General features: G+C 34.7%; 1 protein-coding gene across 1 annotated transcript; it reads right to left on the bottom strand.

Moving 5' to 3' along the window:
• Positions 1–770: 770 nt before the first annotated feature.
• LOC138306766 (phosphoserine aminotransferase-like) lies at positions 771–23,362 on the bottom strand. Its single transcript, XM_069247236.1, has 10 exons — positions 23,202–23,362; positions 14,467–14,527; positions 13,965–14,034; positions 12,909–13,114; positions 12,373–12,450; positions 11,220–11,314; positions 10,391–10,560; positions 7,686–7,814; positions 7,396–7,533; positions 771–2,295 (listed from the first exon to the last, which is right to left on the bottom strand). The coding sequence occupies exons 1-10, from the start codon at positions 23,256–23,258 to the stop codon at positions 2,193–2,195; spliced, it is 1,107 nt and encodes a 368-aa protein (XP_069103337.1). The 5' UTR covers positions 23,259–23,362; the 3' UTR covers positions 771–2,192.
• Between the last annotated feature and the right edge of the window lie 1,957 nt (positions 23,363–25,319).

Raw genomic sequence — 25,319 nt, 5'->3', positions numbered from 1 at the left:
GACGCCACACAATAAGGAAAGTTACATTAATATTCCCGGGGATGTACAAGACGCCACACAATAAGGAAAGTTATATTAATATTCCCGGGGATGTAGAAGACGCCACACAATAAGGAAAGTTACATTAATATTCCCGGGGATGTACAAGACACCAGACAATAAAGAAAGTTATATTAATATTCCCGGGGATGTACAAGACGCCACACAATAAGGAAAGTTATATTAATATTCCCGGGGATGTAGAAGACGTCACAATAGGCACACTGTACATGTACTGCAGTTTTACATTTGCTGATCACTGATGATGTTGTCGATCAATGATTATTGATACAATATTGCCCAGGATAGTCCATGTCTATGTAGTTGGAAATGGTTTTTGAAGTGCAGTACTACGACAGAATCTCGTATTTTCAGTGTTCTATTAGTCTAATAAATGTCACCTGAGTTATACATGTGTTTTATGTATGATTTTTGTCATTCTGAACACACACTTTGTATTGTCAAGAGTTTTCCGTATTTTCCAAATCCAGAGTTTTTTTGAACAAAAATAACGAGTGAATTTGGCTGTGACTGACAAAGCACTTCAAATGAAGGTTATACTATCCGAGTTTGTAACAAGCAAGCTCCACTGTAGATCCCTAAAATCTGTTTAAATGGTGTATTGCCAGTCTCAGTCTACTGGGTCCAAATATATACATGTACATGTAAACTGTAACCAATTCTCAGATCCCTGTGGTTTCTAACTATGAGAAATGAAAATAACAACAATATCAGTTTAAATTTTTATTTTTGTTGATTTTTTTCTAATATTTGTAGTTTTATAAATGTTCGAAAACAATATTTTGTAAACAATGTCTAGCCAATCATATTGTCTGTAATATCTTACCCAAGCAAATGATACAGAAATAATGCACAACAAAGAATGATAAGTAACAGTAAATCAAGACAATGAGAATGTCTGCTCCATTCCAATTTTGTGACATTTTGGTACTATATCGTCTTCTGCAAGGTAACAAAATAAAAAATGCCCTATATGTAATAACAAATACCATGCATTACAGAAAATTAATTTGATGTTAACATTTTTTCTATAATGGACATTGTGATCCACAACTGACAGTTAACACACAATTTTATCATGAACAATGTTTAACACATTTTCTTTAAAGAACAGGATTAATTTTTATGTTGGATCTCCTTCATAATACTCGGACAACTCAACAAAGATTGATCTCGGTAAAATATGTACATATCTCTCTATTTACAATGTATTTACACCATATTTACATCTATATACATATAAAATTCACATTTAAGCTCTCCAGACACTTTCATATATTCTATACAAACTCTTCCATACATCATTTTCATTTCCTCATCTCCTAATACACACCTTTCCCTTTCTGTCATCCATCGTTCTTCCTTCATCTGTTTCCCTTTCTTTCCATCACTCTTACTGTTATTTTATCATCTATAAACGAGATTTCTGCTAAGTGATTTACAACCTCCTCCTTGATTTCCAAGGGGTTACAATCACTTACGATCTCTACATCCCTGAAATATGTTATAGCCACACTGAAGCCTTTGTGTGAATCATCAGATAAGCAGGTAGTTTTGATGTACATCAAAAGAATCAAATAATGGTACACTGTGTGGCTTTGAAGTTGGGCATCTTTCTCTGTAAATATATAAAGGAAGTGTCTGTGGACCTGTGATTGGTCAGTGTTTTTCTCTTGAACTGCCTTCTTTTTTTTATCAGTTTTGCTATGACATCGTCCAGGGGTGTAGAGATCATAAGTGATTGTAACCCCTGTAAACCAAGAACACTACAACCTGGTCTGTATGAAAACCTTAGAAACGTTCAGCACAACCATGACTAACCTTAACATCATCTCAACAAGTATAGAAAATATATATAGAGATTCGTCGCACTTGATTAGTCCCAGAGGAACAGAATTCCAAATGAGTCCACATAGCCACCAAGAGATTCAGTTTCTGCTAGATTTAGTGTGGGAATACTGGCTTGAGTTGAGTGGTCTCGCATCCGGTAATGTACATCAACATGTCTTTTTTCTTCTAACACAAGTCTTCTGTGGGCGATACACCAATCTTCCTTTCACAGATTCCAGACTAGATTTTGTTTGTGTTCATAGTGATAAAGATGTAATCTTCAGCTTCTTGTATTATTTACTTTACTGATTTTGTTGACGAAATTCATTCATAAATCGTACAAGAGTCAATGCTTCCTCCACAGTAACGGCATTGTATAGAGAGGCCCGCATACCACCCACAGATCTACAACAGATATATGTAAACAGACAGATTAATAACGGTTACACAAAAGTTAGGAGATTCATGAATCAATATCTTAAATTTTCCATTTATTGCAGTTTTTTTCACGTGAGTAATCTTTCTTTAAAATTTTCTTTACTGAAAATGTTCTGTAAAAGGAGCAGACTGGTGTGGTTTGTACTGTAGTTGAAATCTACAGCTCTACTGACTGAGCCAAAGATTTGTACATAGTGGAAATCTACAGCTCTTCTGACTGAGCCAAAGATTTGTACATAGTGGAAATCTATGGCTCTACTGACTGAGCCAAAGATTTGTACATAGTGGAAATCTACAGCTCTACTGACTGAGCCAAAGATTTGTACATAGTGGAAATCTACAGCTCTACTGACTGAGCCAAAGATTTGTACATAGTGGAAATCTACAGCTCTACTGACTGAGCCAAAGATTTGTACATAGTGGAAATCTACAGCTCTACTGACTGAGCCAAAGATTTGTACATAGTGGAAATCTACTGCTCTACTGACTGAGCCAAAGATTTGTACATGGTGGAAATCTACAGCTCTACTGACTGAGCCAAAGATTTGTACATAGTGAAAATCTACTGCTCTACTGACATAGCCAAAGATTTGTACATAGTGGAAATCTACAGCGCTACTGACTGAGCCAAAGATTTGTACATAGTGGAAATCTACTGCTCTACTGACTGAGCCAAAGATTTGTACATAGTGGAAATCTACTGCTCTACTGACTGAGCCAAAGATTTGTACATAGTGGAAATCTACAGCTCTACTGACAGAGCCAAAGATTTGTACATAGTGGAAATCTACAGCTCTACTGACTGAGCCAAAGATTTGTAAATAGTGGAAATCTACAGCGCTACTGACTGAGCCAAAGATTTTGTACATTGTGGAAATCTACAGCTCTACTGACTGAGCCAAAGATTTGTACGTAGTGGAAATCTACTGCTCTACTGACTGAGCCAAAGATTTGTACATAGTGGAAATCTACAGCTCTACTGACTGAGCCAAAGATTTGTACGTAGTGGAAATCTACGGCTCTACTGACTATATATAAATCTAAAGGTGAACAACTCCAATAGTACTAGGATTCAAGTCACGCCTGAACCTCTACTCCCATAACATGATGGTCCATTACCGACATCTTGTCAGATGTTAGCCACTACGAATCATTTCTGAAGTGTTTTGTCACACTTGTGGAGTAGATAAACACACAGAGAACTACATTAAGATGTTTAGGGTTATACTAAACACACAGAGAACTACATTAAGATGTTTAGGGTTATACTAAACACACAGAGAACTACATTAAGATGTTTAGGGTTATACTGAACACACAGAGAACTACATTAAGATGTTTAGGGTTATACTGAACACACAGAGAACTACATTAAGATGTTCAGGGTTATACTGAACACACAGAGAACTACATTAAGATGTTTAGGGTTATACTGAACACACAGAGAACTACATTAAGATGTTTAGGGTTATACTGAACACATAGAGAACTACATTAAGATGTTTAGGGTTATACTGAACACACAGAGAACTACATAAGATGTTTAGGGTTATAATAGATTTTGTCACACTTGTGGAGTAGCTAAACACACAGAGAACTACATTAAGATGTTTAGGGTTATACTGAACACACAGAGAACTACATTAAGATGTTTAGGGTTATACTGAACACATAGAGAACTACATTAAGATGTTTAGGGTTATACTGAACACACAGAGAACTACATTAAGATGTTTAGGGTTATAATAGATTTTGTCACACTTGTGGAGTAGCTAAACACACAGAGAACTACATTAAGATGTTTAGGGTTATACTGAACACACAGAGAACTACATTAAGATGTTTAGGGTTATACTGAACACATAGAGAACTACATTAAGATGTTTAGGGTTATACTGAACACACAGAGAACTACATTAAGATGTTTAGGGTTATAATAGATTTTGTCACACTTGTGGAGTAGCTAAACACACAGAGAACTACATTAAGATGTTTAGGGTTATACTGAACACACAGAGAACTACATTAAGATGTTTAGGGTTATACTGAACACACAGAGAACTACATTAAGATGTTTAGGGTTATACTGAACACACAGAGAACTACATTAAGATGTTTAGGGTTATACTGAACACATAGAGAACTACATTAAGATGTTTAGGGTTATACTGAACACACAGAGAACTACATTAAGATGTTTAGGGTTATAATAGATTTTGTCACACTTGTGGAGTAGCTAAACACACAGAGAACTACATTAAGATGTTTAGGGTTATACTGAACACACAGAGAACTACATTAAGATGTTTAGGGTTATACTGAACACACAGAGAACTACATTAAGATGTTTAGGGTTATACTGAACACACAGAGAACTACATTAAGATGTTTAGGGTTATACTGAACACACAGAGAAATACATTAAGATGTTTAGGGTTATACTGAACACACAGAGAACTACATTAAGATGTTTAGGGTTATAATAGATTTTTGTCACACTTGTGGATTAGCTGAACACACAGAGAACTACATTAAGATGTTTAGGGTTATACTGAACACACAGAGAACTACATTAAGATGTTTAGGGTTATAATAGATTTTGTCACACTTGTGGAGTAGATAAACACACAGAGAACTACATTAAGATGTTTAGGGTTATACTGAACACATAGAGAACTACATTAAGATGTTTAGGGTTATACTGAACACACAGAGAACTACATTAAGATGTTTAGGGTTATACTGAACACACAGAGAACTACATTAAGATGTTTAGGGTTATACTGAACACACAGAGAACTACATTAAGATGTTTAGGGTTATAATAGATTTTGTCACACTTGTGGAGTAGATAAACACACAGAGAACTACATTAAGATGTTTAGGGTTATACTAAACACACAGAGAACTACATTAAGATGTTTAGGGTTATACTGAACACACAGAGAACTACATTAAGATGTTTAGGGTTATACTGAACACACAGAGAACTACATTAAGATGTTCAGGGTTATACTAAACACACAGAGAACTACATTAAGATGTTTAGGGTTATACTAAACACACAGAGAACTACATTAAGATGTTTAGGGTTATACTGAACACATAGAGAACTACATTAAGATGTTTAGGGTTATAATAGATTTTGTCACACTTGTGGAGTAGCTAAACACACAGAGAACTACATTAAGATGTTTAGGGTTATACTGAACACACAGAGAACTACATTAAGATGTTTAGGGTTATACTGAACACACAGAGAACTACATTAAGATGTTTAGGGTTATACTGAACACACAGAGAACTACATTAAGATGTTTAGGGTTATACTGAACACATAGAGAACTACATTAAGATGTTTAGGGTTATACTGAACACACAGAGAACTAAATTAAGATGTTTAGGGTTATAATAGATTTTGTCACACTTGTGGAGTAGCTAAACACACACAGAACTACATTAAGATGTTTAGGGTTATACTGAACACATAGAGAACTACATTAAGATGTTTAGGGTTATAATAGATTTTGTCACACTTGTGGAGTAGATAAACACACAGAGAACTACATTAAGATGTTTAGGGTTATACTGAACACACAGAGAACTACATTAAGATGTTTAGGGTTATACTAAACACACAGAGAACTACATTAAGATGTTTAGGGTTATGCTGAACACATAGAGAACTACATTAAGATGTTTAGGGTTATACTGAACACACAGAGAACTACATTAAGATGTTTAGGGTTATACTGAACACATAGAGAACTACATTAAGATGTTTAGGGTTATACTGAACACACAGAGAACTACATTAAGATGTTTAGGGTTATAATAGATTTTGTCACACTTGTGGAGTAGATAAACACACAGAGAACTACATTAAGATGTTTAGGGTTATACTGAACACACAGAGAACTACATTAAGATGTTTAGGGTTATACTGAACACATAGAGAACTACATTAAGATGTTTAGGGTTATACTGAACACACAGAGAACTACATTAAGATGTTTAGGGTTATAATAGATTTTGTCACACTTGTGGAGTAGATAAACACACAGAGAACTACATTAAGATGTTTAGGGTTATACTGAACACATAGAGAACTACATTAAGATGTTTAGGGTTATAATAGATTTTGTCACACTTGTGGAGTAGATAAACACACAGAGAACTACATTAAGATGTTTAGGGTTATTCTGAACACACAGAGAACTACATTAAGATGTTTAGGGTTATACTGAACACACAGAGAACTACATTAAGATGTTTAGGGTTATGCTGAACACATAGAGAACTACATTAAGATGTTTAGGGTTATACTGAACACACAGAGAACTACATTAAGATGTTTAGGGTTATACTGAACACACAGAGAACTACATTAAGATGTTTAGGGTTATGCTGAACACATAGAGAACTACATTAAGATGTTTAGGGTTATACTGAACACACAGAGAACTACATTAAGATGTTTAGGGTTATACTGAACACACAGAGAACTACATTAAGATGTTTAGGGTTATACTGAACACACAGAGAACTACATTAAGATGTTTAGGGTTATACTGAACACATAGAGAACTACATTAAGATGTTTAGGGTTATACTGAACACACAGAGAACTACATTAAGATGTTTAGGGTTATAATAGATTTTGTCACACTTGTGGAGTAGCTTAACACACAGAGAACTACATTAAGATGTTTAGGGTTATACTGAACACACAGAGAACTACATTAAGATGTTTAGGGTTATAATAGATTTTGTCACACTTGTGGAGTAGCTAAACACACAGAGAACTACATTAAGATGTTTAGGGTTATAATAGATTTTGTCACACTTGTGGATTAGCTGAACACACAGAGAACTACATTAAGATGTTTAGGGTTATACTGAACACACAGAGAACTACATTAAGATGTTTAGGGTTATACTGAACACACAGAGAACTACATTAAGATGTTCAGGGTTATAATAGATTTTCTAAAAATAGCTATCCTTTCCAGACAATATTTTTGTATTACGTTTTTGTCTTTAAGTCAAATATTCCACTTTTCTTACCGATGTCCTTTTAATGAGATCATGTTAAGTTTTGCTGCTTCCTCTAAGAATTTCTTTTCTAAAGCTTCATCTCCGTTGGGTCCGCCAACACGGAATGGTACATTCATTCTAGATCGGCAGTGAGGCTCGATGGTTCCACTGTAATACAGAATAAGACTGATTTAAAACTTGGAATGAATCCCAATCGTAAATAATTCGGGGGGAAAAAACCTCAGATATTTCAGCAAAGATATTCACCAGCATATCATTGACAAAGTAGACCTTTATCAGACATGCTATAAATAACTCACCAATAGAATCCATTGGAGTTGTCGAGGACATCGTACACAGCTTTAGCTTTCACATCCGAGTTCTGTTTCATTTGTTGTAAACCGCCCTGGGCTTTTACCCACTGTAATACTAGGCCTAGGATGTATATACTGTAGAGAAAGAGGTCAAGATTACTCCAAAATACATGTATCCATCAAGGTCAAGGTTACGATACAGAGGTCAAGGGTAGGATACAAAGTACTACCGAGGGCCGTACATTGTATAACATGACTGTAAGACTGTGCGAGCATTTTACAATGAAAGAAGAAATGATATCAAACTTACTTGTATGTAGGTGCTGTGATAGCAAACTTACTTGTTATAGGTGCTATGATATCGAACTTACTTGTATGTAGGTGTTGTGATATCAAACTTACTTGTATGTAGGTGCTATGATATCAAACTTACTTGTATGTAGGTGTTGTGATATCAAACTTACTTGTATGTAGGTGCTATGATATCAAACTTACTTGTATGTAGGTGTTGTGATATCAAACTTACTTGTATATAGGTGCTTTGATATCAAACTTACTTGTATGTAGGTGCTGTGATATCAAACCTACTTGTATATAGGTGCTGTAATATCAAACTTACTTGTATGTAGGTGCTGTGATATCAAACTTACTTGTATGTAGGTGCTATGATATCAAACTTACTTGTATGTAGGTGTTGTGATATCAAACTTACTTGTATGTAGGTGTTGTGATACCAAACTTACTTGTATATAGGTGCTGTAATATCAAACTTACTTGTATGTAGGTGCTGTGATATCAAACTTACTTGTATGTAGGTGCTGTGATATCAAACTTACTTGTATATAGGTGCTGTGATATCAAACTTACTTGTATATAGGTGCTGTGATATCAAACTTACTTGTATGTAGGTGCTGTGATATCAAACTTACTTGTATGTAGGTGCTGTGATATCAAACTTACTTGTATGTAGGTGCTGTAACATCAAACTTACTTGTATATAGGTGCTGTGATATCAAACTTACTTGTATATAGGTGCTGTGATATCAAACTTACTTGTATATAGGTGCTGTGATATCAAACTAACTTGTATGTAGGTGCTGTGATATCAAACCAACTTACTTGTATGTAGGTGTTGTGATATCATCAAACTTACTTGTATATAGGTGCTGTGATATCAAACTTACTTGTATGTAGGTGTTGTGATATCAAACTTACTTGTATGTAGGTGCTGTGATATCAAACTTACTTGTATATAGGTGCTGTGATATCAAAATTACTTGTATATAGGTGCTGTGATATCAAACTTACTTGTATGTAGGTGTTGTGATATCAAACCTACTTGTATGTAGGTGCTGTGATATCAAACTTACTTGTATGTAGGTGCTGTGATATCAAACTTACTTGTATGTAGGTGTTGTGATATCAAACTTACTTGTATGTAGGTGCTGTGATATCAAACTTACTTGTATATAGGTGCTGTGATATCAAAATTACTTGTATATAGGTGCTGTGATATCAAACCTACTTGTATGTAGGTGCTGTGATATCAAACTTACTTGTATGTAGGTGCTGTGATATCAAACTTACTTGTATGTAGGTGTTGTGATATCAAACTTACTTGTATGTAGGTGCTGTGATATCAAACTTACTTGTATATAGGTGCTGTGATATCAAAATTACTTGTATATAGGTGCTGTGATATCAAACTTACTTGTATGTAGGTGCTGTAATATCAACCTTACTTGTATGTAGGTGCTGTGATATCAAACTTACTTGTATATAGGTGCTGTGATATCAAACTTACTTGTATGTAGGTGTTGTGATATCAAACTTACTTGTATGTAGGTGCTGTGATATCAAACTTACTTGTATGTAGGTGCTGTGATATCAAACTTACTTGTATGTAGGTGCTGTAACATCAAACTTACTTGTATATAGGTGCTGTGATATCAAACTTACTTGTATATAGGTGCTGTGATATCAAATTTACTTGTATATAGGTGCTGTGATATCAAACTTACTTGTATATAGGTGTTGTGATATCAAACTTACTTGTATATAGGTGTTGTGATATCAAACCTACTTGTATGTAGGTGCTGTGATATCAAAATTACTTGTATATAGGTGCTGTGATATCAAACTTACTTGTATATAGGTGCTGTGATATCAAACTAACTTACTTGTATGTAGGTGTTGTGATATCAAACTAACTTACTTGTATGTAGGTGTTGTGATATCAAACTTACTTGTATATAGGTGCTGTGATATCAAACTTACTTGTATGTAGGTGTTGTGATATCAAACTTACTTGTATGTAGGTGCTGTGATATCAAACTTACTTGTATATAGGTGCTGTGATATCAAAATTACTTGTATATAGGTGCTGTGATATCAAAATTACTTGTATATAGGTGCTGTGATATCAAACCTACTTGTATATAGGTTCTGTGATATCAAACTTACTTGTATATAGGTGCTGTGATATCAAACCTACTTGTATATAGGTGCTGTGATATCAAACCTACTTGTATATAGGTGCTGTGATATCAAACTTACTTGTATGTAGGTGCTGTAATATCAACCTTACTTGTATGTAGGTGCTGTGATATCAACCTTACTTGTATGTAGGTGCTGTGATATCAAACTTACTTGTATATAGGTGCCGTGATATCAAACTTAATTGTATATAGGTGCTGTGATATCAAACTTACTTGTATGTAGGTGCTGTATTGTAAAGCGAATTGTTTCCCACTTGTGTTTTGTAATCAAAGATTATCGGGGTCATTGGGTGGGCGTGTCCTAATAAGTCCTCCCTTATGATCACCACGGTTACTCCAGCACAACCAATGTTCTTCTGGGCACCGGCGAAAATCACGCCAAACTGTAACATACAATGCGTTATATTTACAAGTTGATCTCCCTTACAGAAAACATACGTCAGGGAATTCTTCATTATTATCTTATATTACGATAAGCCACACCAGAAAACATATTTCAGGAAATTCTTCATTTTTATTAAATCTTATCTTACAATAAACCATTTCCTATTACTAAGCATATTTGATATTAATATGGTTTTATAAAAGGCTATAAGTAAAGTTCATAATTCACAAAGCTCGCCATCAAACAGGATCTATTCCATATTTGCATGGTACAGAGTTATCTGCCCTTGTGGGTAGGTATCGATTTTGACATCAAAAACATCATACTTTTCAGGGAAAACAATGTGAACTGGGCTCACAAAATAATGATGTCACAATAGATACCTAACCACAAGGGAGCTAACTCTGTAATATGCAATACAGAATAAAGTCTCGTTGTGAATATAATATACTATAAACTCGTTGTGAATATAATATACTATAAGTATTGCGCATGCTTTAAATAGTAATGTGTTCAAAAGCTAGAGGATTTTGCTGTTTCTTAAAATTAATGAAAACTTTATCATGTTTATTAAAAGGTCAGAAGAATTTTGCTGTTTTCGAGAAATAAAATAAAAAAGTTTACAATGCTAACAAAGACTTAACATGAAATGTTTACCTTTGAGATATCGACCGGTCGAGACATCATGTTAGAAGACATATCACAGACAAGGGGCACGCCATGTGTTTCTGGTATAAACTGGAACTCCACACCTACCAACATCAATGTCACATTTTACTTAACACACCTACCAACATCAATGTCACATTTTACTTAACACACCTACCAACATCAATGTCACATTTTACTTAACACACCTACCAACATCAATGTCACATTTTACTTAACACACCTACCAACATCAATGTCACATTTTACTTAACACACCTACCAACATCAATGTCACATTTTACTTAACACACCTACCAACATCATGTCACTTTTCTTAACACTCAAATCAATGTCACATTTTACTTAACACACCTACCAACATCAATGTCACATTTTACTTAACACACCTACCAACATCAATGTCACATTTTACTTAACACACCTACCAACATCAATGTCACATTTTACTTAACACACCTACCAACATCAATGTCACATTTTACTTAACACACCTACCAACATCAATGTCACATTTTACTTAACTCTATCATATTATCTCAACAGATTATCAAGAAATGCTTTGGTAAGAGAGACTAATATTTGTATACCAAGGATGTGTACAAAGAAGATCACGGTCCAATAACTTACCATGGATAGTTAGCAAGTTTATAATGAATTTAATCACTGCCTCAGCCAGCGATCAAACTCGGGACCTCTCCATTACATATGTACTAGTCTGACGCTCAACCGATCGAGCTAAAGAGAAGTTCTCTCTAGCCAAGCGGTATATTGCGGCTAGTATTGACCAGGGTTACATATATACTCCCCTTTTAGGAATGAACTCGTCCTAAAGTTTCCAGGGGTCACAACAATTCCTTCGCAGGTATCATTAAGTATCATTCCCAAGTCCCTACATGGACGCCAATGTAACAGGGTGCAGGATTTATAATGAATTTAGTCACCACTGGTGCCAGGGATCAAACTCGGTACCTCTGGATTACTAGTCTGATGCTCAACCGATCAAGCTAAAGAGAAGTTCTAACTATCCGGGAAATATATTGCGGCTAGTATTGACCAGGGTTACACAGGGTTTGGTAAGAGAGAACAATATTTGTATACCTAGAGTCTATACATAGACAAAGAACATACCATCACTTACCATGGATAGTTTCATTCGCACAGTAGAACACATAAGAGGCTTCAGGATTCAGATTAAATGTTGATTCATGTGGTATCGCTGAAAATAAAATTCCGTTTTAATTACTTGACATCTGCCGTTTCAGAAAAAAAAACAGCATTAATTCTTATATAATAGACTCGTATTAATCTGACAAATTTTAGATCCTATCAGCCTTTAATACCGACATAATCTCCTAAATAATTCCCAATTTAAATATCAGTTAACACAGTGTTATTTTCTTCATAGTAAAATGCAAACTCCCAAAAACGTATTGTCTTTGCAAACTGGAGTTCTCTGAAGAATGCAGTGTATGTTACTTACATAAAAGGCCAGATCACCCTGATATAACGACTAAAGACCAGGCATGGGGTAACCATAATCGTGTAATCATAACCGTTTGTAATTCAATTTACATTTTCTCAAGTAATCACCAGTAATCAGTAATTGAAGGCTATATGACCTACTTGTGTATATGACCTACTTGTGTATATGACCTACTTGTTTACTTGACCTACTTGTGTATTTGTCCATTTTTGGGTTGACGACGTTGACTTTGCCGTACTTCTCAGCTTCCTTTGCGGCCTTAGCGGACCAGCTGCCGGTCACTATGTAGTCGGCACAGTGTCCTTCCTTCAGACCCATTAGATTGAGAGGTACAGCTGAAAACTGACCGGTACCCCCGCCCTGTGTGAAGATGATCTTGTAATTACTGGGCACATTCCTGTAGGGAAAAACAACATCACAGTTCATGAGTATAATGACACATTTATCTGACAGCATAGAAGTTCATGAGTATAATGACACATTTATCTGACAGCATAGAAGTTCATGAGTATAATGACACATTTATCTGACAGCGTAGAAGTTCATGAGTATAATGACACATTTATCTGACAGCGTAGAAGTTCATGAGTATAATGACACATTTATCTGACAGCGTAGAAGTTCATGAGTATAATGACACATTTATCTGACAGCATAGAAGTTCATGAGTATAATGACACATTTATCTGACAGCGTAGAAGTTCATGAGTATAATGACACATTTATCTGACAGCGTAGAAGTTCATGAGTATAATGACACATTTATCTGACAGCGTAGAAGTTCATGAGTATAATGACACATTTATCTGACAGCATAGAAGTTCATGAGTATAATGACACATTTATCTGACAGCGTAGAAGTTCATGAGTATAATGACACATTTATCTGACAGCGTAGAAGTTCATGAGTATAATGACACATTTATCTGACAGCGTAGAAGTTCATGAGTATAATGACACATTTATCTGACAGCGTAGAAGTTCATGAGTATAATGACACATTTATCTGACAGCGTAGAAGTTCATGAGTATAATGACAGAAGATATATAAGGACTTAATTGTAACAATTTAAGAAACAGCAGTGTAGTAAATTGAATTATGCTGTATAAGTTAAGAGTTATTTCCCTTGATCATTTCATATTTGATTGTTATTACTGAGTAAGTATTTCTCTTCAGAAGCTTCTTCTGAACAAAGCATTTTAACAATCTCCTTTTGTACACATACAATTAACAATACTATACTTACAAAATATCCCGAACATCTTTTTCTGCTGCGTTGATAATTTTCGTGAAATCGCCAGACCTGTGACTGATTTCTGAGGACATATAAAATAAGATTTCGTGTATTCACTAGTGATTGATGTCGTGTTTTTGTGTCAGTATGCAGGCAACATCTTATTTTCAGAAAAAATGACACAAATTTTGCTCACAATATAATGACAGCATTTTGGATTCTGTAACATGCAGAATAGATTTTTAACACACATGTTTACTTACCTACTGCGTACACACATGTATTTACCTACTGCGTACACACATGTGTACTTACCTACTCCGTACACACATGTGTACTTACCTACTCCGTAAATACATGTTTACTTACCTACTCCATACAAACATGTGTACTGACCTACTCAGTACACACACATGTATTTACATGTACCTACTCCGTACACACATGTGTACTGACCTACTCAGTACACACACATGTATTTACATGTACCTACTTTGTACACACATGTACTTACCCATAACAGACTGGCCGGTATTGTTGTAGTTCAACATTTCACGCTGTGCCTTTTCTAACACCTAGAAAATAAATCAAAACAGAGTTTTATTTTCCACACATAAATGCATTATTATTTATGTAAAATCATTCAAAAATATCAGTTGGTTCAAACAAAATTAGACAAAACCTGACCTTAATCATAACATGATGTCCTGACCCACGGGTATCTGTAAACTAAAAATAATGAGTATCGGTCATGGCCACCAGAGGGCCCTAATTGACACTGCTACTTTCAGTTTAAAGGGAGGCCATCTTTTAAAGGTCTTAATTAAGTATTCATTTTTCCTCCAAATTAAAACCAAATTGCCAACCAATCAAAACCGCTTTCCAATACAAGATAGAACTGGTCACCTTTCAATAAAGAGAACAAACCGGGCCTCAGAAAGCAGTGGTCATTTGGTATGTCAGGAAAACAAATATCTGTTTACAGTTAGGAATGTTTATGAAAATCATTGCTATTGTCAATGTTTACAGTTAGGAATGTTTATGAAAATCATTGCTATTGTCAATGTTTACAGTTAGGAATGTTTATGAAAATCATTGCTATTGTCAATGTTTACAGTTAGGAATGTTTATGAAAATCATTGCTATTGTCAATGTTTACAGTTAGGAATGTTTATGAAAATCATTGTTATTGTCAATGTTTACAGTTAGGAATGTTTATGAAAATCATTGCTATTGTCAATGTTTACAGTTAGGAATGTTTATGAAAATCATTGCTATTGTCAATGTTTACAGTTAGGAATGTTTATGAAAATCATTGCTATTGTCAATGTTTACAGTTAGGAATGTTTATGAAAATCATTGCTATTGTCATTGTTTACAGTTAGGAATGTTTATGAAAATCATTGCTATTGTCAATGTTTACAGTTAGGAATGTTTATGAAAATCATTGCTCTTGTCATTGTTATTTAATTCCTTCACCCATGACATTTTATACTGTGTGTTTCAGCTTTAGTTTGAGGAGATCTCAAACAAGTCTTCAGGGGGGCAACAGCTTCATTAATTCAAGCATAACTTGGTTCATTTCATATATTGTAATTTTCTTTTAAACGATTTCAGTAATGTTTATATTAATCGAATGATAAAAGTATCAATTTTGATAAAATAAATATGTAATTTATTAAATGAATGTACTGTACCACAACTACAAAATTTCATAATTTACTGACCTACTGACCCAAATTAAACATGACCTGACAGTAGAAAATATACCATACTAGTACTTCATCATCAACTTTTTATACACAACCAGGCCACGGTACTAAATAATTCGAGCTTGTATTGTGACAGCAGAATCATGTACATTTCTGGTGACAGCTTGTACTTGATCAGACAAAATTCCCCATTACTTTTCAACAGAGAGTGAGTGAGTCACACATACACAGTTTACACAGTTTTTTAAGTTCTATATTTAGAGGTATCAGCTGTTCATGGTGACCTTTACCTAGTACATATATCCATAGCCACCTCGGTCCTAGTACTTTTAAGTTAAAACTGCTTGGTCTAACGTCCATTTCAATTTCTATATTGTGAGCATGGAGTCTTTGATCTCTTCATATTGGTTATACTATATAAGCTAGGACACTTCATATTGGTGTTATACTAGGACACTTCATATTGGTGTTATACTAGGACACTTCATATTGGTGTTATACTAGGACACTTCATATTGGTGTTATACTAGGACACTTCATATTGGTGTTATACAAGGACACTTCATATTGGTGTTATACTAGGACACTTCATATTGGTGTTATAATAGGACACTTCATATTGGTGTTATACTAGGACACTTCATATTGGTGTTATACAAGGACACTTCATATTGGTGTTATACTAGGACACTTCACATTGGTGTTATACTAGGACACTTCATATTGGTGTTATACTAGGACACTTCATATTGTTGTTATACTAGGACACTTCATATTGGTGTTATAATAGGACACTTCATATTGGTGTTATACTAGGACACTTCATATTGGTGTTATACAAGGACACTTCATATTGGTGTTATAGACACTTCAGGACACTTCATATTGGTGTTATACTACTTCATATTGGTGTTATACTAGGACACTTCATATGGGTTAACTATTCATATTGGTGTTATACTAGGACACTTCATATTGTTGTTATACTAGGACACTTCATATTGGTGTTATACAAGGACACTTCATATTGTTGTTATAATAGGACACTTCACATTGGTGTTATACTAGGACACTTCATATTGTTGTTATAATAGGACACTTCACATTGGTGTTATACTAGGACACTTCATATTGTTGTAATACTAGGACACTTCATATTGGTGTTATACTAGGACACTTCATATTGGTGTTATACTAGGAAACTTCATATTGGTGTTATACAAGGACACTTCATATTGGTGTTATACTAGGACACTTCATATTGGTGTTATACTAGGACACTTCACATTGGTGTTATACTAGGACACTTCATATTGTTGTTATACTAGGACACTTCATATTGTTGTTATACTAGGACACTTCATATTGGTGTTATACTAGGACACTTCACATTGGTGTTATACTAGGACACTTCACATTGGTGTTATACTAGGACACTTCATATTGTTGTTATACAAGGACACTTCATATTGTTGTTATACTAGGACACTTCATATTGTTGTTATACTAGGACACTTCACATTGGTGTTATACTAGGACACTTCATATTGTTGTTATACTAGGACACTTCACATTGGTGTTATACTAGGACACTTCATATTGTTGTTATACTAGGACACTTCATATTGGTGTTATACTAGGACACTTCATATTGTTGTTATACTAGGACACTTCATATTGGTGTTATACTAGGACACTTCATATTGTTGTTATACAAGGACACTTCATATTGGTGTTATACTAGGACACTTCACATTGGTGTTATACTAGGACACTTCATATTGTTGTTATACAAGGACACTTCATATTGTTGTTATACTAGGACACTTCATATTGTTGTTATACTAGGACACTTCACATTGGTGTTATACTAGGACACTTCATATTGTTGTTATACTAGGACACTTCACATTGGTGTTATACTAGGACACTTCATATTGTTGTTATACTAGGACACTTCATATTGGTGTGTTATACTAGGACACTTCATATTGTTGTTATACTAGGACACTTCACATTGGTGTTATACTAGGACACTTCATATTGTTGTTATACAAGGACACTTCATATCGGTGTTATACTAGGACACTTCATATTGGTGTTATACTAGGACACTTCACATTGGTGTTATACTAGGACACTTCAATATTGGTGTTATACTAGGACACTTCACATTGGTGTTATACTAGGACACTTCATATTGGTGTTATACTAGGACACTTCATATTGGTGTTATACTAGGACACTTCACATTGGTGTTATACTAGGACACTTCATATTGGTGTTATACTAGGACACTTCACATTGGTGTTATACTAGGACACTTCATATTGGTGTTATACTAGGACACTTCATATTGTTGTTATACTAGGACACTTCACATTGGTGTTATACTAGGACACTTCATATTGTTGTTATACAAGGACACTTCATATCGGTGTTATACTAGGACACTTCATATTGGTGTTATACTAGGACACTTCATATTGGTGTTATACTAGGACACTTCATATTGTTGTTATACTAGGACACTTCATATTGGTGTTATACTAGGACACTTCATATTGGTGTTATACAAGGACACTTCATATTGGTGTTATACTAGGACACTTCATATTGGTGTTATACTAGGACACTTCATATTGGTGTTATACTAGGACACTTCATATTGGTGTTATAATAGGACACTTCACATTGGTGTTATACTAGGACACTTCATATTGGTGTTATAATAGGACACTTCACATTGGTGTTATACTAGGACACTTCATATTGGTGTTATACTAGGACACTTCACATTGGTGTTATACTAGGACACTTCATATTGTTGTTATACAAGGACACTTCATATTGTTGTTATACTAGGACACTTCATATTGGTGTTATACTAGGACACTTCATATTGGTGTTATAATAGGACACTTCACATTGGTGTTATACTAGGACACTTCATATCGGTGTTATACAAGGACACTTCATATTGGTGTTTTACTAGGACACTTCATTGACTATTAAAGTACACAAGTGGGGTCAGTGTGGCATAACATACTGTACAGTGTACATGTTATATCTCTCTGCTATTTGTAAATATCTTACAAAGTCATCCTATAGACTTATATAACACCTGCCTAACACAGTAACAGTCTGTCTACTATGGTGGGGACAATATAAATAATCTCATATTGTCCTTATATATAATTACATACTGACCTATAGCTATAGCTACCCCAGCTGTCAAACTTTAAATCCACACCAGGACGATTAGTAGCTATATAGCGAACCAGTAGTTTACACAGGCCAACATTGTCTGGGCCTATTCACCTTATCACACCTGGATTGGACATTGGACTGGCCGCAGACATTCTTTACTTGATTAACCTAGCTGTCTGCTGCGTGGGGCATTTCCCGTAACCTATATTGTACCTATTGGACGTCGTCTACAGTCTGTAGGATGTGTATTATTATACAAATATACACAGAGTTATACAGGACCAAGACGCATATATGCTGCCTTTATTCAGTTGGTCTATAAATAACTAGAGAACCTGCACGCTCAGCACAGCTTGTGGAAAAGTACTGATTGACTTCTTTTCTGTGTAGTCTATATAGAAATACTAGGTGCACAATCAACTACATCACAAACAAATCAACATGGTAACGGATATCACTATAGATACTGAACCAATATAACTATATATATATAAATACTGAACCAATATCACTATGGATACTGAACCAATATAACTATATATATATAAATACTGAACCAATATCACTATGGATACTGAACCAATATAACTATATATATATAGATACTAAACCAATATCACTATATATATATAGATAGTGAACCAATATCACTATGGATACTGAACCAATATAACTATATATATATAGATACTAAACCAATATCACTATATATATATAGATAGTGAACCAATATCACTATGGATACTGAACCAATATAACTATATATATATAGATACTAAACCAATATAACTATGGATACTGAACCAATATAACTATATATATATAGATACTGAACCAATATAACTATGGATACTGAACCAATATAACTATATATATATAGATACTAAACCAATATAACTATGGATACTGAACCAATATAACTATATATATATAGATACTAAACCAATATAACTATGGATACTGAACCAATATAACTATATATATATAGATACTGAACCAATATAACTATGGATACTGAACCAATATCGCTAAATATTTTATATGGGCTGAACCAATATCACTATGGATACTGAACCAATATAACTATATATATGGATACTGAACCAATATAACTATGGATACTGAACCAATATAACTATGGATACTGAACCAATATAACTATATATATGGATACTGAACCAATATAACTATGGATACTGAACCAATATCGCTATATAATTCAATTTTGCTTGTTACGAGTATTTTCATTGGCTTGAAAATTTACTTTATCAGCCAATAAAGGAAAAAATGGCGTCGCCGTTTGTGACGTTGCTTCTGATTAGCTCTGATGACGGCGTAATGATTTCATAGACAAAAGAGTCCCAAAATAAATGTTGAGTATTGAAGAGATTATCTTTAGTAAATTGAATTATAAGGATTAATTTGAATATTTTTTTTTTTTATGTTATGGAGATAGAACACAAAAATATGAGTGTACTCTCATCATAAACCGCTTCGCGGTTTATTTAGAGTACACTCAGATTTTTGTGTTATATCTCCATAACATAAAAAATCTATTCAAGTTAAGGGTGTACACCTCTGAGAAGTCAAAATTTTCTTGTATTAAACTTTTTTTCTCATATAGATTTTTGGAAAAAGGAGTTCGTACCATAAAAGAAAATGGAAGAAAAAACATATGTCCGTGTGCTCGTTTTTGAGCTTTTGTCACTCGAAGACACCTAGTTGACAAAATGTTGGATTTTATGGGAATTTTGCCGTTTTGACCATATGAGATAGCGATTAAAGCCATAATTTCCTAATGAGATGTTTGATATGAATGAATGTTTGTAGAATTCATTTTCTAGTAGTCTTCTTTAAAAATATACCAGTTTTGATCAATTAGACTAATATTTTTTCTCAGAATAACAACATATGCTACCCCTACCCCTTAATTTTGAGCTACAAAATGCACCATTTTCAGCCATTTTTGTCAAATTTAACCCATTATAGGAAAGGTTCTGGTATTAAACTTTTGTTATTATTTTGCATATCAATAGGGAAACGGTAGTTCTTTCTAAATCAGGAAGAAAAATTGGGGGTCCGTGTGCTTACTTTTTTGCCCCATTTTAATTTTTGTTATTTTTCAGTATTTTAAAGTAAAAAATAAAAGTGCCCAAATTACCATTAAATGTAAAAATAAACTCACAAACGTGTATCGTTTCACATATTAATGCTCAATATCTTAATTACTACGAACCTAGTAACGATTTGCAGCAAAAATTAGCTAAATACAGCTAAAAATGCTGGCGCAGTGATGATTTTAGTAAAAACAATTTCAGTAAAAAATGGAAAAACTGTGGCTCTACTTGAAGCGAAAAAAGACACAATTTCAAAATGGCCGCTAAATGGGCCATTTCTTAAAATCCCTGTATAAAAAAATCTACTAAAAATAGAAATGTAATTTTTTGACAAAATTTGCATCTGGCAACTTGCTACAGATACTGATAAATTATATTTGAAAATCGCATAACTTCTTTGATTTATGTTGAAACGAGACTTCAACGGGACTGAAACCTCAGAAGAATACATCCTTAATCCTTAAATATTTTATATGGATACTGAACCAATATTGCTATGGATACTGAACCAATATCACCATGGATACTGAACCAATATCGCTATGGATACTGAACCAATATCGCTATGGATACAGAACCAATATTTATAAGAATACTGATGAACCAATATTTATAAGAATACTGATGAATCAATGTTGATATATATCAGATCTATTCTTTAATAACCATGCAATTCTGACCACTAACTGCACCATTTAAGACTTGTACCAGTACTTCATCGCTAATAGTACTAACATGTCAATGTTCTATAATCACACATCATTATGTAGTAGGTATGTTAACTTTACTGTAGCTAATGAATATTCATGAGGTCACGGTCACCCAGACACTATACAAATATCATGTGACAAAATTCTGAAAGTCCCAAGATAGTTCAATTACAAGGACTTTTCTGCTTGACCCCACATTGAGAGTAAGACACGTGTTAAATCAGGTTTACTTCAGTACTTTGTGTTAAGCTATGTAATGTGTAATTAGAGTCTCATAATGTTGGTTGAACATGGTCACGTGGGTATGCGTTTGGAGTACACTATGTCATTGTTTGAAGAAACTTTACTACATCTCCACAAGCTAGCTTTAGCTTACCAATGATGTCAACTGAGCGAATAAGTGACCAAAATCTGATTGTGTAATATCCTCATAGTTTGGTCAACTTTAAAAACTTGTAAATGGATAATTCTTTAAAGATGCTCCACCGCTGACAATCGGTAATTTTTCACTATCAAAAACAGGAGCAGACGATTTAGTATTTTTCTTCAGTTACAAAAGTTACTTACTGAACACCATATTACGTATACCACCATTGAAAAGTTTGGGCTTCTAATTTTACTTCAAGTTAAAAATATGAAAAAATAATTAATTGCATCCCGAAAAAATTCTGTGGCACTATATCCTATATGGAATGAAGTACTGATTGTGCATGCACCAAAGGCAAAATACATTATTTTACATTATTTTTTTTTGTGTGTATGTGTTAATTAGACATACATATACACGATTAAACATCAATTATTGTTCAAATGATGAATATCATTTATGCTCTGTCGGCGGTGGAGCATCTTAATATTTTGGAACATTAAAACACAATTTCATCAAGGAGCACTGATTTCTACAGTTACAATAATATTGTTAATATTATAACACTTCAGAATGTCTTAACATTTAAAATCATCTCGGGATCTCCGATGTTTGGTTAAAATATTCATTGCAAGTTTAGAGCTGTATGCTAACTAGGCTTCATAATATTAGCTATATATATAGTCAGTGAGCATAACACATCGATACAGGAATTATAAATTGATGGCAATATATATACATGCTGTAGTTCCGCTTAGCAGTTATTGTCTTATCTATTTCACGACTTAATTATAATGTCATTCGAAAGTATATATAACGTTATATATCCCATCAGACTTTTGACACATGACTGTCTGGATGGCCGTGACCTCATGAATATTCATTAGCCTTAATATAGAGTCTGCCATGTGTTGACCGGCAAGCAGAGCATCTAATTTTCTCACTTATATTTAAAGAAAGTTTTCATGCAAAGTGGCTCTGCTGGTAGACAAATGCAAACAACAATAATTTCATAGTAGCTGTAACGATTTATAATATAATAAATATGTGAAATCAGTGTTGTCATTAAGCGGCATTCGGGGAAACCCCAATCGACATGAAAACAACAGTCGCCAGACGATGAAATTACTCACCTCTTCCGGCAGTTTGGCTGGCCCAGCTGAAAAATTGATAACTCGTGTAGGCTCCATGTTCACAAATATTGTAGTTTGTGGTTGATGATGTGTTTTAGACGACAGCAGCGACAATGAGACCGACTTGGAGGTTTTCGGGAATTTTATAATGTTTCATGAAATAGCCTCACTCTGATTGGCTGGCACACGTTGGAAATATTTTGGAGCGATCTCATTGGTCGATGAATTCTGTTAGAATACCGACCACGCTCCGGGCGCGTGGTTTCACCGGCGAGGAATTTCCCGTGGTCTATATTTGGGTCAGATGGCTGGGCAATCAGCTGTGACACAACCTAGAAATATATACGGAAAATCGGCAAATCATGAATGAAAATTTTGTAAGCAGTGTGTAATAGGATGTTGAATTGCTTAACTAGACGTGTAGCACTAGGTCAATCACGGAATCATCATTTTTTCGCTCGAAAATAAACCAGGAGAGCGACATAAATTAGCATTTTAAGTAAAATCTTGACCTAGTAACCGGCTGACCTTGGGAATATGGGAGGAGATTTTCCATAGACATTACATAAAGTTCAGAACGGAAATTTATTGTGGCCATGGACAAAAATGACTGAATTCGTAAGAGGAATATATATATATATACGGTACTCACTAAGTTGCGATAAAAAATATTGGGTTTTTTTTCTCGATGAAGGATATATAAATTTATGTATACATGTACACATGATCTACGTTTGGGCCTAGCGTATGTGGACCGCAGACACCGTTACGAAACTGACCTAATCAAAGATCTTGAGTTGTAATGTCTTAAATGTTACCCTATATGTACATGTTATATCGAATAGGCCTACAGCGTGTATCATTGGACATCACAGATTATATTTACGGGGGACAGACTTGGTGGAGATCCTGAGAAGGCCTACATATATACATACATGTATGTACATATTATAGGTCCCTTTTTTCTACATGATTAAAGGCCGAATATATATGGGCCCCATTTCCCAGTGCAATGACAAAGCCTCAACCCGCTAGATTCCCAAAAAACTTGAAAATTATCCAAGGAGCGTTCGATGAAACGATAAATCAAATAATATTAATTTAGTTATTTTCTTCAGAATGGAAAATATACACTGGAGATAACAATTCTAGTCATTATGTTTTATGTATTATTATATTTTTCCCACATCTTAATTTTGCCCCAAATTTCGGTAAGAACCCCTTCTCAAATTGATGGAAATACCTGAGTCATGTACATGTATTATTTTTTTTTGTATCTGTTTTATTTTTAGAAACAACACATTATACATAATCATTTTGAAATACATATTATACATCTTCATCTCATTTTTAGCTCACCTGGCCCAAAGGGCCGGTGAGCTTATGTCATGGCGCGTCGTCCGTCGTCCGTCCGTCCGTCGTCCGTCTGTCCGTCAACAATTCCTTTAAATGGCTACTAGTCATAGAGTTCTGCATGGATTGTAACCAAATTTGGCCACAAACATCCTTGGGGGAGGGGGAACAGAACTTGTATAAATTTTGGCTCTGACCCCCCTGGGGCAGGAGGGGCGGGGCCCAATAGGGGAAATAGAGGTAAATCCTTTAAATCGCTACTTGTCCTAGAGTTTTGCATGGATTGTAACCAAATTTGGCCACAAACATCCTTGGGGGAAGGGGAACAGAACTTGTATAAATTTTGGCTCTGACCCCCCCGGGGGCAGGAGGGGCGGGGCCCAATAGGGGAAATAGAGGTAAATCCTATAAATCGCTACTTGTCCTAGAGTTCTGCATGGATTGAGTAACCAAATTTGGCCACAAAAATCCTTGGGGGAAGGGGAACAGAACTTGTATAAATTTTGGCTCTGACCCCCCGGGGGCAGGAGGGGCGGGGCCCAATAGGGGAAATAGAGGTAAATCCTATAAATCGCTACTTGTCCTAGAGTTTTGCATGGATTGTAACCAAATTTGGCCACAAACATCCTTGGGGAAAGGGGAACAGAACTTGTATAAATTTTGGCTCTGACCCCCTGGGGGCAGGAAGGGCAGGGCCCAATAGGGGAAATAGAGGTTAAATCCTATAAATCGCTACTTGTCCTAGAGTTCTGCATGGATTGTAAC

This window comes from Argopecten irradians, chromosome 13 (assembly GCF_041381155.1).
Source record: "Argopecten irradians isolate NY chromosome 13, Ai_NY, whole genome shotgun sequence".
Taxonomy (NCBI): Eukaryota; Metazoa; Mollusca; class Bivalvia; order Pectinida; family Pectinidae; genus Argopecten; species Argopecten irradians.
Note: the sequence above shows the minus strand (reverse complement) of the source record. Positions and strands in the feature narration are given on the sequence as shown.